The sequence below is a fragment of the Dendrobates tinctorius genome, unplaced genomic scaffold (genome assembly GCF_039654945.1).
Source record: "Dendrobates tinctorius isolate UK_male_01 unplaced genomic scaffold, ASM3965494v1 ptg000003l, whole genome shotgun sequence".
Lineage (NCBI taxonomy): Eukaryota > Metazoa > Chordata > Amphibia > Anura > Dendrobatidae > Dendrobates > Dendrobates tinctorius.
The window spans coordinates 71,137,195-71,152,392 of NW_027361671.1; the positions used below are offsets into that span (position 1 = coordinate 71,137,195).

Genomic DNA, 15,198 nt, shown 5'->3' on the forward strand with positions numbered 1-15,198 from the left:
TTCCCTTTCTCCACCACCCCCCTTATCTCTTCTTTGACACCTCTGCCTTCATAGAGCCAGAGACTGATGGACATGGATGGAAACCAAGCAAGTTGGAAGGTGTATATAATTGATTGACCTCACTGTGCAACACCCTGCTCCTGTACTTGGTTTGAACAGTCAATCTGAGCGGACAGAGACCCTTTAAAGGTCCAGTCGGGGGTTTCTGACTATTAGCAGTTCAGTGACTTGTCTAACACAAAGTACCAAGATTTAGGTCAATGAATTAGAAGTTAGGCGGAATCTTTCCCCACAATACAATACATCCACATTCTCCGCTCTTGCTCTATAACATGCCGCCTGCAGAATCTACTGCATTTTCATTGTGACAGGTTCCCTTTAAGCTGGTAGAATTGGCACGGAGTGTGCAGTCTTTGCCCGTTATGAAGGACGTCCTGGCACTTGTGATCTTATTACTGCTAGAGGTGGTCTTCCTGGACGGCTCCAGTCACCTTTGTGTAGTGTTGGAAGTGACGGTAACCGATCTGCTCTTTCCTGCTGCCGAGCATTTCAGACATGGTTAACTAAAAGGGAGTGTTGTTTCTACATTCTGACTTGCTTAAATTACACGACTTACATGTGGTGTCTCAATAACATATGCCATGGCTCAAGCATTTGAACTATTTGGCCCACTGCCATCTTTATACCAAACTACCTTTTATTTTCCCCTAAATTCTTTTGCTCTTATTTTCCTTCTTTCTATATTTCGCTCGAAGGAAAAAAGTTCATTACCGTTTCCCAGACTCCTGCCGTATATACAAGAACAGCATCTGTTCTGTGCCGTCATCTTTCTCTGGTTTGCAAATTAGTACAAGATTGATACAGTAAAGTGTGGTCTTCAATCCAGCTTTTCACATATTTGTACGTACAACGAGGCCTACTGTGGTTTTTATGGGATATTAGAGTGAGGACTTGAAAGTTTAAAAACCCAAACAATTAGAAGGTGTAATGAAACTGTCCTTGTGTAAGCTCCTAGACAGTTTAGAAGATATCACTCCTTGGCCACTGGTGGACAATGGTCAACGCTCCAACTCAATGATTTCCAAAATGAGATGCTATTTCTCGTGTGACAGTAGATCCCTGATTTGGGAAGTATCACAAATTATTGGGCAAACTTCGCAATGGTAGCAGGATATCTTTAAAGCTAAAATAACTCAAAATGTCTTGTTCCAAATTATTATGCACAAGAGTTTCCAATCATTGTATAGGTTGTAAATGCCTGAAAATGGTCATTTGTTGAACGTTCGCCATTAAGAGGTCACATTTGCTGAAATCCAAAGCTTTTTCAATCAAATACGGTACATCTTAACAGGCCAAACTGTGTTATTGTAGGACCCCTCTTTGATATCATCTTCATAATTCCTGCATCCATTGAGCTTGTGAGTTTTTGGATAGTCACTGCTTGAATTTCTTTGCAGGATGTCAGAATAGCCTCCCAGAGCTGCTGCTTTGATGCGATCTGCTTACCACCCTCATAGATCTTTTTGCTTGAGGATACCCCAAAGGTTCTCAATAGAATTGAGGTCAGGGGAGGATGGAAGCCACACAATGAGTTTCTCTCCTTTTATGCCCATAGCAGCCAATGATTCTTTGCGGTATGAGATTGTGCTTTGTCATGCATGAAGATTTTGCTACTGAAGATGCTTTTATTTTTGTACCATGGAAGAAAGTGGTCAGTAAGAAACGCTGTATAATTTGCTGAAGTCAATTTCACACCTTCAGGGATCCTAAAGAGGCCTACTAGCTCTCTATGGTTGCAGCCAAAACATGACCGTCCCATCCTTGCTGACCTTTCAGTCTACTACATCCATCTGGATCATCCAGGGTTGCACAGCACTCGCCAGTACAAAAGACTATTTTAAAATTAGTCTTCAGGTATGTCTAGGCCCGCTGCAACTGTTACTGCTTGTGAGCACTGTTTAGCGGCGGCCAAATAGTATAAGCACAGCTGCAAGCCTATGAAGGATCCTAAACATTGTTGTTCACAGGACTCCAGAGGCTGCAGCAGTTTCACATACTTATTTGCTACTTTCTAAGGGTATTTTAGCAGCTGCTGTATTGATCTAATGAATTTGTCTGTCAGAAAACTTCCTCGTTATGCTTTTATCTGCACAAATCCATGTGTGCTCTGTATCAGCCACACATCTCTTCACCTTATGATGATCATTCTTACATTTTTGTGAAATATGTAATGTATTCATACTTTGTGCAATGCGTCGGGGTTGAGCGCGGTATCCTCCCTGCATTTATATTCCCTTATGGGTAAGTGGCATGAGCAATAAGGATATTGGGTATGATCCCAGAATTGATCGATATATTCCCTTGAGCCAGCAATTGCTTATATAATCTTAGCATGACGTTATATATAGCACCTGGTTCTTTTAGGTATATAGAGACATTGTCTCTGGATAAGTTGCATAATACCCTTTGGTGCTTAGACTAAGCTTCATACTTTTAGCATATGGTGCTTTTGCCTGCTGTCACTTTAGGTATAGGGACGTTTACCGTGCGCTACACTGGGATCATTCCTTGTATATCTATCTCTATTATGTGTTTATAAATGTCTGATTGTTTTAAGATGTGTTAATAAAGATTTATTTTTCATTTTTCTTATATTTCTATTGTGGTTTATGGCTACTCTATATTTCCTGACAGGTATCTTTTGGCATCAGTCAGGTCTGCATACTCTTTATTCAGTTACAGTAGATGGCTTATCGTTGTAAGTAGATTGCACTTTTTTTTTTTTTTTTTAAATTAAGAATAACGTGAGCCGTTAACTAATATATGCCACGATGTGTCTCCTGTGGCATACGATGGGGCTTTCTGGTGCATTTCATGACTTTTACTACTTATGGGCACTGTAGAAGCTGCATGAATGAATGGGACCTTGTGTTTGCACCATTCGGCTCCTGGTTGTCCAGCTCTGAAGTAATGTTGTGGAGAAATTTAGCACATGAAGAATGTCACTAAACTACTTTATTATATATGGTGTGCTGCGTGTTTTGTTTGTTTGTTTTTTTGGGCATTTTCCGATATGTAGGCTCAACTTGATAAAAAATGATATTAAAAAATAATCTTACGGAGATGGTATTGTTTTAGCTGAAAAGCTAGTCATACACATGCCATAGGTGTCGGTCCTGACTAGCCATTACTGTCCTATACACTCACTAATGCTCACGCCAGCAGTCATGTGTTTTCAGTTGGTATATGGGAGAAAGCTGTAGCTTAATACCCGGAGGAGAAAAGGGTCGGGGTTCAAGTTCACACTACCCAACCCTTATCTTCCCATACGGATTGTCAGGAATGATAACTCTGAGGCCGATGGAGTTGGCAGCTCTCCCTTCCATATTAGATATTTGCAGGTTTGCATGACTTTATTATAAATTTTCCTTCACTGCTCCTCTACCAATGCTGCCTTGGTCTTCAGTCTGTTTACTGAGGTCTCGTGATGATGTGTTGCATCAACCCATGATTGTTACAGTCAGTATCTGTAAAAAAAAAATAGATATCATACATAGTGATGGGATAAGGTGTTATCAGAGCATGCTCGTGTGCCAACCGAGTAACTTCGGCGTGCTCAAAGTACAGTATGTTAAGACTCAAACATATTTTTCTAGCAAGCCGAAGTCACTCTGTTAGAACACGAACATGCTCTGGCAACACTTTATCCAAACATTTTCACTCCTCACTAAATACAGTATTTATTGTAACAGTGTACACATACAGGGGTTGGACAAAATAATGGAAACACCTAACATTTTGGCATCATAATCTTAAAACATGTCATAAACATGCAAACCGTGACATATGGTAATGTTTTGTAGTTGATTATTTGTGTTATATGATATGTGTATGTAAATTAACTGTTTGTTTTGCAGAATTGTAAGAACATTGATGAAAACATGATACCAATGGCAGACCTCTCGGATTTTCAAAGAGGCCAAATTGTTGGTGCTTGTATGGCAGGCGGTAGTGTAACAAAGTGCCCGAATGCTTGGCATGTCAAGAGGTACTGTCTCCAAAGTAATGACTGCGTTTGAAAGAGAAGGAAAAACGTCCGCAGCAAAGCACAGGTCCGGCCGAAAGTCGAAGTTGACTGAGAGAGACCGTCAGACTCCAAAGCGAATTGTGAGAGAGGATCGCAAGACCACGGCTCTGAAAATCACTGCTGAGCTCAGTGAACACCTACAGAACCCATTTTCAACGAAAAATGTTCGTCGGGAGCTGCACAAATCTGGATTCCACGGAAAAGCTGCAATTCGAAAACCGCTGCTCTGAATGACAAATGTTTCCAAGCATTTAGAGTGGTGTAGAAACCTCTAGAATTGGTCCCTCGAGCAGTGGAAATGTGATATTCTCAGACGAATCATCGTTTACCCTATTTCCGACCTCCGGCCGAGTGTACGTTTGGAGACAGCCAAAAGAAGCATTCCATCCAGACTGCCTTCTCCCAACCGTAAAACATGGCTGAGGTTCTGTGATGATCTGGGGTGCTATTTCGTGGAGATCCACCGGGCCAATGATATGCCTTCATTGAAGAAGTAACAGCCACGATTATTTAGGCATTTGGGGCAAACAAGTGCATCCTATGGATCAAGCACTGTTCCCGGAGGGGAACGCCATCTTTCATGATAATGCACCAATTCATACAGCTAGAATCGGTAAAGCATGGCACGAAGAACATTGTAATGAAGTTGAGCATGGGATTCGCGGTGGATACTGCGTCCACACTCCACAAATCACCACGCAGTGGGACGGCTTCATGTGCCTCCTCATAGGATTGGTCTATCTCACAAAGCCCAGTCACTAAGAATCTCACAGTACAATATATCGTACATTGATGAAGGTCCTAGACCGAAACGTCTGTGTATGTATGTACTGTTGTATAATTAAAAATCACCTTTCTGCATCAGAAACCTTTGGTGTGTGCCAAGTTTATATATATTTAGTTCACGGATTGGGATCCTACTTGGGCACCACCTACAATTCTCAGGGTTGTGCCAACGGTTTTGTTCTTACATCGTTTCTCAAAGAACTGGAGGGTGTTTTAACTGAAGAATGGGCTACAATTCCTTTGGAAACAATTCACACCTTGTATGAATCCATACCTCGGAGAATTGAGGCTGCAATCACCGCAAAAGGTGGACCTACACCATATTAAACTAACTTTTGTGGGTGTTTCCAGGTGTTTCCATTATTTTGTCCAACCCCTGTATTTCAGAATTATGCCAACCTGTTGCCCAGCATTGTATTAGCAGACTATTGGCTCTTATGCAACAGACAGTTTTCCATTAACCAGAGTGTCGGGAGGGTGACGTGATTGAGGAATCTCTTGTGGATCTGTTACTCTTTGATCCCAGTGCCACTGAAATGAGAGATCTTTACTATTACAGAATCGCCATTGAAGCTATGCTAGAATATTTGTGAATGAGGCTTATTTGTTTTTTGTGTGTTGTCATGTAGTACTGATTTGTTATGACCATTGCCTTTAAATTCTCCATGTGTAGTAGTAGTTTTTACATTTTCTATAAAAAAAACAAAACAAAACAAATAATTTGAAGCAAATGTATTAGACATAACAATCAATCCATCGTAATAATTGTGGGTAAATGTTGTCCTATCCCGCCCTAGTAATGCAGCTTTAAAAAGCTCTTCTCAGTAAGTGGTACTTTCAGTCCTATCAGCAAGCACGAACAGTTTCTAATGTGTGCTCCAATGCCAAATTGTGTCTTGGGAGTGGACAAGCAAATTGATTCTAGATGGAATTTGCTGTGATATTGTATGTATACTATGTAATGTGTATGGAGAAGGTCAAGATTATTAGCTTGCAGGGTCCTGCAGTAGGTCTACATCTTTTACATTACTGTAACATTACACCAGCGCGCCACTTCCTCTGTCGCGCTAAGCATATCGGTCAGATCACTTAAGATACGTCTTGTTGTGACCAAGAAAAATCTTGTTCGGGTATCGATCTTTTGTTTGTCTCCTTTAATTTTGGCATGCATCATGGAAAAGTGTCATCCCTTGAGGATTAAGAACACTTATAATAATTCCCGAGGGCATCTGATCTCCTAATAAACAATGCTGTAAGGAAGCAATCAGCCTTTCCAAGAAAGTGTCACCTCTGGAAATGTACTTTTTTCATTACATTTGTTAAATGTTGACAATGTTCAGTCACCAATATAAAGGAGAAATATCATAGGGCAAGAATGGTACTGCTAGGACTAATTTGAACTCTAAGGATCATGTATTCGGATCAGTGCAGTTCTTTCATCTGGACAGGAAGACCAGTGGAATACAGTAGCGATGGAAAATCACGCACTGCCGAATTGTAAATCATGTCAATTCTTGAGACTTTTCCCCATCATTATCTATGGGAATTTCTATCACAAACCCAAAAGCTTCAAATGCTTATTTATATACACTGCTCAAAAAATAACACTAAAATACCACATTCGAAATATCCTTCCAGTTGCAAAGCTTTTATTCATTAAATAGTGGAATGCATTGAAAACAATAAAACATAAAAATGATTAATGTAAGTCAAAGTTAATATCCCATGGAGGTCTGAATTTGGAATGATAACCAAAAGCAAAGTGGAAAATCAAATTACTGTCTGATCCAACCGTAGTGGAAATGCCTGAAGACATGGAAATGATGCTCAGTAGTGTGTATGGTTTCCATGTGCGTGTATGACCTCCCTTCAACGTCTGGGCATGTTCTTGATGAGGCGGCGGATGTTCTCCTGAGGGAACGCCTCCCAGACCTGGATTAAAGCATCAGTCATGGATTAAAGCATCAGTTAACTCCTGGACAGTATGTGGTGCCTTGTGACGTTGGTGCATGGAACAAGACATGATGTCCTAGATGTGCTCCTCTAGTTTAGATTCAGGTCTGGAGAACAAGCAGACCAGTCCATAGCATCAATGTTTTCATCATGCAGGAACTACTGACACACTTGGCCACATGAGGCCTAGCATTGTCATGCATCAGAAGGAACCCAGGGCCTAGTGCACCTGCATATGGTCTCACAATGAGTCTGAGGTTCTCATACTGGTACCTAATGGCAGTTATGGTACCTCTGGCTAGCACATGGAGAACTGTGCGGTCCTCCAAAGAAATGCCTCCCCACACCATTACTGACTCACTGCCAAACCAGTCATGATGATGATACAGGCTGCAGAACATTGTCCACGGCGTCTCCAGACTCTCTCATGTGTTCAGTGTGAATCTGCTCTCTTCCTTGAAGAGCCCAGGGTGCCAATGTTAAATTTGCCAATCTTGGTGTTCTCTGGCAAATGCCTATCGCCCTGCATGGTTTTGGGCTGTGGCCCTTGTAAAACCCTCATGACGTCTGTTCCTGACACCTTGAACAGACACATGGATGTTGGTGGTCTGCTGGAGGTCATTTTGCAGGGCTTTGGCACTGCTCCTGTTCCCCTTTGGACAAAGAAGGAAGTAGTGGTCCTGCTGCTGGGTTGTTGCCCTCCTACTGCCCCCTCCACTTCTCCTGGTGTACTGGTCTGTGTCCTGGTATCTGCTCCATGCTCTAGACACTGACAGACGCACCTAACCTTCTTGCCACAGCTCGAATTGATGTGGCATCCTGGATGAGCTGCACTACTGGAGCAACTTCTGTGGTTTGTACAGTAGACAGTACCTCATGCTACTGTACCCATGGGTGAGAGCAATGACAAAATTCAAGAGACCAAAACAACTGGCAAAAAAGATGAGAACAGAGAAATGGTCTGTTGTAGACATGGACAGACACCTGGATGTTCAGGTCTGGTGGGTTAGGCCGAAGAGTTTAAAAAAATTATTATTATTATTATTATTATGTTCCTCTGTGTTTTTGATAACCAGCCAAGCAAAGCTAGGGGCTGTAACCCTCAGCTGCCAGAGTTAGCAAGGTTGGTTATCAAGAATAGCGTGGTTCCCACTGTTTTTTAAATTATTTAAATAAAAATTTTTAAAGCCGTGAGGTCCCCCCACTTCTCAATTTCTTTTTCTTTTTTTTTTTTTTTTTTTTGACAACCAGCTTTGCCGAAACAGACAGCTGAGGACTGGTATTCTCAGGCTGGTACGGAGCCATGGATATTGGGGCCCCCTGGCCTGAATATAGCAGCCTGCAGCTGCCCAGAAAAGGCACATCTGTTAAAGTGTTTTGTGTTTAATTCAAACAAAGGACTTTATTCTTGCTGTGTGTTTATTTACAATACAACTATAGGATTAGCAACAGGTAGGTGTTTTGATGTCACCAGACAATACAAAGGTGACATCAACCCCACAAATCTGAACTCCACTTGCCACCACTACAGGCTAAGTGGGAAGAGCCCGGCAAAGCGCTGGAATTGGCGCATCTAATAGATGTGCCTTTTCGGAGCGGCTGCGAGCTGCTATTTTTATGCTGGGGGATCAATATCAATGGCCCCTTACCAGCCTGAGAATACCAACCCCCAGCTGCCTGCTTTAGCAAGGCTGATTTACAAAAAACGGCGTGGGGTCCCCCCCATTTTTGGCATGTATTTAAATAATTTAAAGTGTGGAAAACGCTCTTTTCTTAACCAGCTTTGCTAACTTAGTTTTGCCTGGCTGGTTATCAAAAATAGTGCAGGAGCTGGTTGACTAATACTCCCATCAGGCGCCGCCTGGTCTAGCTCTTATTAGCAGCAGCAGACGTAGGTTGGTGGCAGCAGTAGTCCCATCAGCTAATGCCAGTGACCAGAGGTAAACGTTTTATCTTTTTATTTGTTAGCACAGCTGGGGAACCACTGCTGTCTGACCGGCGGGGATGATTTTACCGCCCATCTGAAGCAGTGTTTTCTGTGCTGTCATGTACATGACAGTGCGACAAACACCCGGTGTTCGCGGGGCCGAACCTCAACAGTAACACGGACGTCCTAGTGAAGTTGGTGTTCGTGCCCGAACTGTAGGTGTTCGGTATGTACTCCAGACTTTACTGTTCAGGTTCCGCCATCTCTAGTCTGTTGTCACCACCTGCAGCGCCACTCCTTTTATAGGGGTTGTCTTGGTAATTGCCTATCAGTCAAACCTGTTGTCTTTTCTATTTGCACAACAGCAGGAGAAATTGATTCAGAACTTGAAGGTGTTGCTTCATAACTGGACAGGTCGATGTTTCCCTTGAATGCTTTTTCATGCTTAATGGATTGCCACCTAGCTTTTTCTCAAAGGCTGTGTACACCTTTTTTTGACCAATTATTTTATTGCTGTCACTGGCTACCTACATTTGCTGTATTGGCATGAGTTAGGGACAGACTGAGGGTGGGGTATGACTGTCACCATGAATGGTCACACGCTGATCTGCATTGGGGTTGTAGAAAAAGAAAAAATTTAAGAAGCACTTTTAAGTTTTTTTTTTTTTTTTGCATTCTATTCAGACCTGTGTCATCGCAGAATATTAACATTTATAGTGTTCAAGGTTCAGCAGCTCTTCGTTAGAGATGGCACGCCATCTGATTTTTTTTCTATGTGCGTGTCCCAGCTGCTGGACCCCCCAGATACTGTATCATTAGAATACAGAACACAGGATGGGTTCTTTGATTTGATATTACAGATATTAGAATGGTTAAGAAGGACTTTTATTTAACAAAAAAACCCCTACAGTACTTGATTTACCCTTGGTTTATCACTATGATCCCAATCTAAGCAGATTTGTTGACAGCTGCTGAAACCAGCTGCACGGTTGGCTGCGCCGCTGCACTTCTGCTTCTTTTAGGAAGAAATTTGTGTTTTTGGGACTGACAGGGTATTGGTATAACTTACTGCATGTATATGTGAGAGGGGATATGGCTGCACATAAAAATATTGCTTGCACTATCAGCAAATGTTATATCTGGCTATTCATCTTTTGTAAGATGCTGTAGAATGTTTATGTGCCCTCTTTTTTTATCGCTTCTTCCTTTTAGACCCTTTTTTATAAGCCTCTAGGCTGGTTTGACTGTTACGTCCTCTGGCAGCTGAGATTTAGTTTTGTTGGAGAGAATCTGTCACCAGGTTTTTTTGTTAGCCCTTCTGATGGCAGCATAATGTAGATGCAGAGACCCCGATTCTAATGATGACCCTTACTGGGCTTCTTGCTGCAGTTTTGATAAAGTGCTGCTTATCTGCTGCGGCTCTTAAGGAGTTCCTCATATGTAATCCTTGATATTCAGTAGAATTTGCTATACTCGCCCATTTCCAGCAGCTGTCACTAAATGGTGTGATCATACGGAGATCCTCATTGAGAGTACTAGCAGAGCCGCACCAAAGAAACCAGTGATTGTATCAAAATTACAGCAAGAAGCCCAGTATGTGACACGTCGCCGAAATTTGGGTCCTAGTGTTCCAATTTTAGGCTGTTGTCTGATTGCGAAGACTAAACCTGGTGACTGATTCTTTTTACATGATAACTTATTTCCCATTGAATGAGTTGTGATATGTTTTTCGTTCCATAAATGCTGCAAGCCGGATTTTAATAATGCATTCCTGCCTACTCACTCCTTACAAAAGCTATGAAACTGCCACAGCCTGAAGTATATAAATTATACAGTATTTACTCCTTGTTAGCGGCTTACCAACCTTTATTAAGTTTATCATCTATTAATGTGTAAAGTCAGATATCACTGCAACAATTACCGGTTTTATAGGCCTTAGCAAAGCCATTTGGAGATTTGATACACCGCCTGGTTTGATTTTTTTATATGTATGTATGTATATATATATATATATGTATGTATGTGTGTGTGTATATATATATATATATATATATATATATATATATATATATATATATATATGTATGTGTGTAATGTATATATTTTTTCTTAATAGGTATTCTACAAGACCGTGAAAAAATGTTTGGGGAGCTATGAATGCTCATTATACCATGAACTTATCTGACACCAGATTTAGGACATTTGTGTATTGATGTGTGTGTGAATAGATTTCTGGGGTTTCTCTTCAAAAGAAACTGTTCTCCAACCGGACCAAAGACTATTCCCCTCCACTGCTGACGGCTCGCGTCGTATGAGCATCAGAAGCTGTTTACAGCTCGTCTTGTACGATTCACTTCTATTGGATTGTGACTCTTCACTCTATTAGGGAATATGTCATGGATAAATCTTTTTTTTGTCCATACTCCATATGCTTAATCCTGCTTAATCTGGTGTATTAAACTGTATTCATGAATACATGGCTAAGCCTGTGCCGGATTTGTGTGTATGAGCGAAGATGGAATCTGAACAATTCCTGCAAACTGTGCTTTGTGCTGTATCCGTGCGTGTCTTGTGGCAATGTGTACTTACTCTGTCACTAGAAAAAATCTGGATATTAGTATCTGCCTCCTTTGGATCACTTCCTCCTGCCATTTGTACTTGTGTGATGGAAAGGAAAATGTGTATTGGAGGACACCACCCTCCTGTTTGCATTACGCTCTCTATGTATTTTGTACGTGTCCTTTATAATATCTGAAGCATACACAATGGTGAATAGTTACAGCAAATACAATGGGGTTTTTTTTGTTTTGCATTTTTTTTCTTTTAACTATTTTTCTAGATCTTTTTGTAGCCACTCCATAGGAACCTTTGTACAAATGGGCACAGTGGTACATGGCTTATTACAATACACAGCTGAGAACTGCGCCATACCCCTTCCGCCCATCATGTAATCAGGACACATTTATACCCGCTGAAAGTCAACTACGAATTGTCCTATGAAGTGGTTAAAAGTTGGGATTTAGAAAAAATGTGACCATTTGATTTAAAAAAAAAAAAAAAAAAAAGTGCTTCCGTTAATGACTTGCTCAGGTTAATCTGCTAGGCACTTTCCAAAGGCTCCAATACACCTTAGACTAAAGCCATCTGAACCAGCAGTTGAATGTATATGGCCATGTGCGCACGATGCAGATATCCAGCGGATCCGCAGCGGATTCTAACGCGCAGAAACGTTGCATATCCGCATTGTGATGTACAGTAGCAGGTTAGTCAATAGAAAAAATCCGCTGTGCAGACACTGCGGATTTTTCCGTGCGCTTTTCTTGTGGTTCTTAAATATGCGGCATTTCGCTTCTTTTGTGCGGTTTTCCACCTGCTCCATTCTCCAAATCCGCAGGGGGAAATCTGCAGGGGAAAACCGCAAGAAAAAAGGAAGAAATCCACAGGAAAAATGCAGGTCATTTGACCTGCGGATTTCTTCAATTCTTCGCGGAAAAATCCGAAGGGCTAAAAAGTACGTCTGCACTTAGCCTATCAGTTTTCTTGACTCTAGTCTGACAAAAGATGTTGGGGACATACAGGGGTTAGACAAAATAATGGAAACACCTGGAAACATCAACAAAAGTTAGTTTAATATGGTGGTCCACCTTTTGCGGCAATTACAGCCTCAATTCTCCGAGGTATGGATTCATACAAGGTGTAAATTGTTTCCAAAGGAATTTTAGCCCATTCTTCAGATAAAACACCCTCCAGTTCTTTGAGTGACGATGGCGGCGGAAATCGACGTGTAACTTGAATCTCTAAAATCGACCATAAATGCTCAATAATGTTGAGGTCTGGGGATTGTGGGGGCCAGATGAGATGCTCAACTTCATTACAATGTTCCTCGTGGCATGCTTTAACGATTCTAGCTGTATGAATTGGTGCATTATCATCCTGAAAGATGGTGTTCCCCTCCGTGAACAGTGCTTGAACCATTTGATGCACTTGGTCACCCAAAATGCCTAAATCTCGGCTGTTAATTCTTCTATGAAGGGATATCATTGGCCCGGCGGATCTCCACGAAATAGTACCCCAGATCATCACAGAACCTCTGCCATGTTTTACGGTTAAGAGAAGGCAGTCTGGATGGAATGCTTCTTTTGGCTGTCTCCAAACATACACTTGGCCGGAGGTTGGAAATGGGGTAAGACGATGATTCGTCTGAGAATATCACGTTTCCACTGCTCGAGGGCCTATTCTGGAGGTTTCTACACCACGCCAAACGCTTGGAAACATTTGTCATTGAGAGCAGCGGTTTTCTAATTGCAGCTCTTCCGTGGAATCCAGATTTGTGCAGCTCCCGACGAACATTTTTTGTGGAAACTGGGTTCTGTAGGTGTTCATTGAGCTCAGCAGTTATTTTCGGAGCCGTGGTCTTCCGATCCTCTCACAATTTGCTTTAGAGTCCTACGGTCTCTCTCAGTCAACTTCGACTTTCGGCCGGACCTGTGCTTTGCTGCGGACGTTTTTCCTTCTCTTTCAAACGCAGTCATTACTTTTGAGACAGTACCTCTTGACATGCCAAGCATTCGTGCACTTTCTGTTATACTACCGGCTGCTATACGAGCACCAACAATTTGGCCTCTTTGAAAGTCCGAGAGGTCTGCCATTGGTATCAGGCTCTCATGAGTGTTCTTACAATTCTGCAAAACAAACAGTTAATTTACATACACATATCACATAACACAAATAATCAATTACATAACAATTACCATATGTCACGGTTTGCATGTTTCTAACATGTTCAAAGATTATGATGCCAAAACATTAGGTGTTTCCATTATTTTGTCCAACCTCTGCAAGGCAGACCCTGTTTAATTTCAGCTGCGGATCCTTTTCTCATCATACATAAATTTAATAGTGTTTTCTTCTTAGAGTATGTAAATTGTCTCTTCAGGGAGGAAGAGGACTAGAACTCTAGTGCCAGCTATTGGAAGTTGCAATCTTAAAAGTCAATATCGACCCTTTAACAATCCTTGTCACATTACTTAGAATAAAAGCCAAAACAGAATCTCAATTTGAAGACCTTGTTTCTAGGTTTTGCCCCTCATCAGTACAAAGTGTAAGATCTGATTTGGCTTGGTGAGAGGCTTCTGACTGGGATCCAAGGAGTAACGTTTCTTGCGGAAAATGATTTGTCTAGCCTGGCATGCCAGGTTTGACAGGACACTAGCCTCAAGGAGAAACATTACCCCTTGGCTTTCTCTGAGAGTGCACAGGAGCACTCTGCAGAGCGTTTCTTTTGTAGGTGTTGGAAGATGAAGCAGTCTGTTCGCCTGATGGCTGTTTAACATGTCCAGTAGTCATTCATTAGGATGGATCCAGCAGCAATCCATAGACACACACTAGCCAGTTTGGACCATATTGGGGGCATTTAGAAGCTGCTGAATTTGCCAATTTAGCCTACACAAACGCTGTAGCTTGGCTTATGCACTGAATCCAGTTGAGTCTTCCATGAAATTTCTGTATTTCTAACACTGAAAAGCCATTAATTTGCAGATAATTATTTCTTCTGTATGTAGTAATCATATTTTAGCAGACTTGTTATTTATTCTATTCTGTTGATTATGCCGTTGTATTAATACTTCTCTTTTCTCTCCCCGTAGATGGTGTACCTCAGGTTTATTACTTTGGTCCTTGCGGTAAATATAACGCCATGGTGCTAGAACTACTGGGGCCAAGTTTGGAAGACTTATTCGACTTGTGTGACAGAACGTTTTCGCTGAAGACAGTCCTTATGATAGCCATACAGCTGGTAAGCTGCCTTGTGTAGTTTTTCTCCCGTTTCACATTAGTGACTGTGTTTATTGTTCATTGTCTATCAGTATTTTCAGTGCTGCTGTTTGTGGTATTGTTGATGTCGCATCGTATAGCTATGCCTCCACAATTAAACTGGTGTTTCAAAATGTTTTTTTTTTCATTGGTTCTTGTGACTAATTTTTTAGTGTTGTGGGTTTGATTTGTTTTTTGTAAGAACATCTTTAGAAAAGCAGTGTGGCATGTTTTACCTATATAGTGCAGCATATGCCAATAAAGAAATTTGTAGGGGATTTTTAGTGTATCTTGTGTATGCCAGTTTTGGTTAATGTGAATTTTATGGATTGTTTATCATGGCTCATTCTCACTTCCTTTTGATATGGTTTCCCTAATATATCTTGAAGACTTTGGCTCTTCAAAGGCTTAAGGGGCTCAGAGTCTTGCTTGCTTTGGTCAAAATACTATCTGAGGGCAGCAGTTGAGAGATTCGTGATTAAAGACTAGCTGCCTCCTGACTATACTGCAAAGTCTTGTTGTATTTTATGTACTACAGATTTAGACTGCCTCCTGCATATGATGGGTTTCTGCTTGTCTGCTCTCACAAGCAGGATGCAGGAGAACAGCGTAGAGCTACATTGTGTAGGAATAC

At 41.4% G+C, this 15,198-nt stretch overlaps 1 protein-coding gene across 5 annotated transcripts in view; it reads left to right on the plus strand.

Moving 5' to 3' along the window:
• CSNK1G3 (casein kinase 1 gamma 3) overlaps positions 1-15,198 on the plus strand; it is a 160,582-nt gene that overhangs the window by 92,894 nt on the left and 52,490 nt on the right. For all 5 annotated transcript variants that reach the window (XM_073556828.1, XM_073556758.1, XM_073556697.1 and 2 more), the window contains exon 5: positions 14,399-14,547. In XM_073556828.1, coding sequence (XP_073412929.1) covers positions 14,399-14,547 — 149 coding nt within the window. The remainder of the gene's footprint in view (positions 1-14,398; positions 14,548-15,198) is intronic.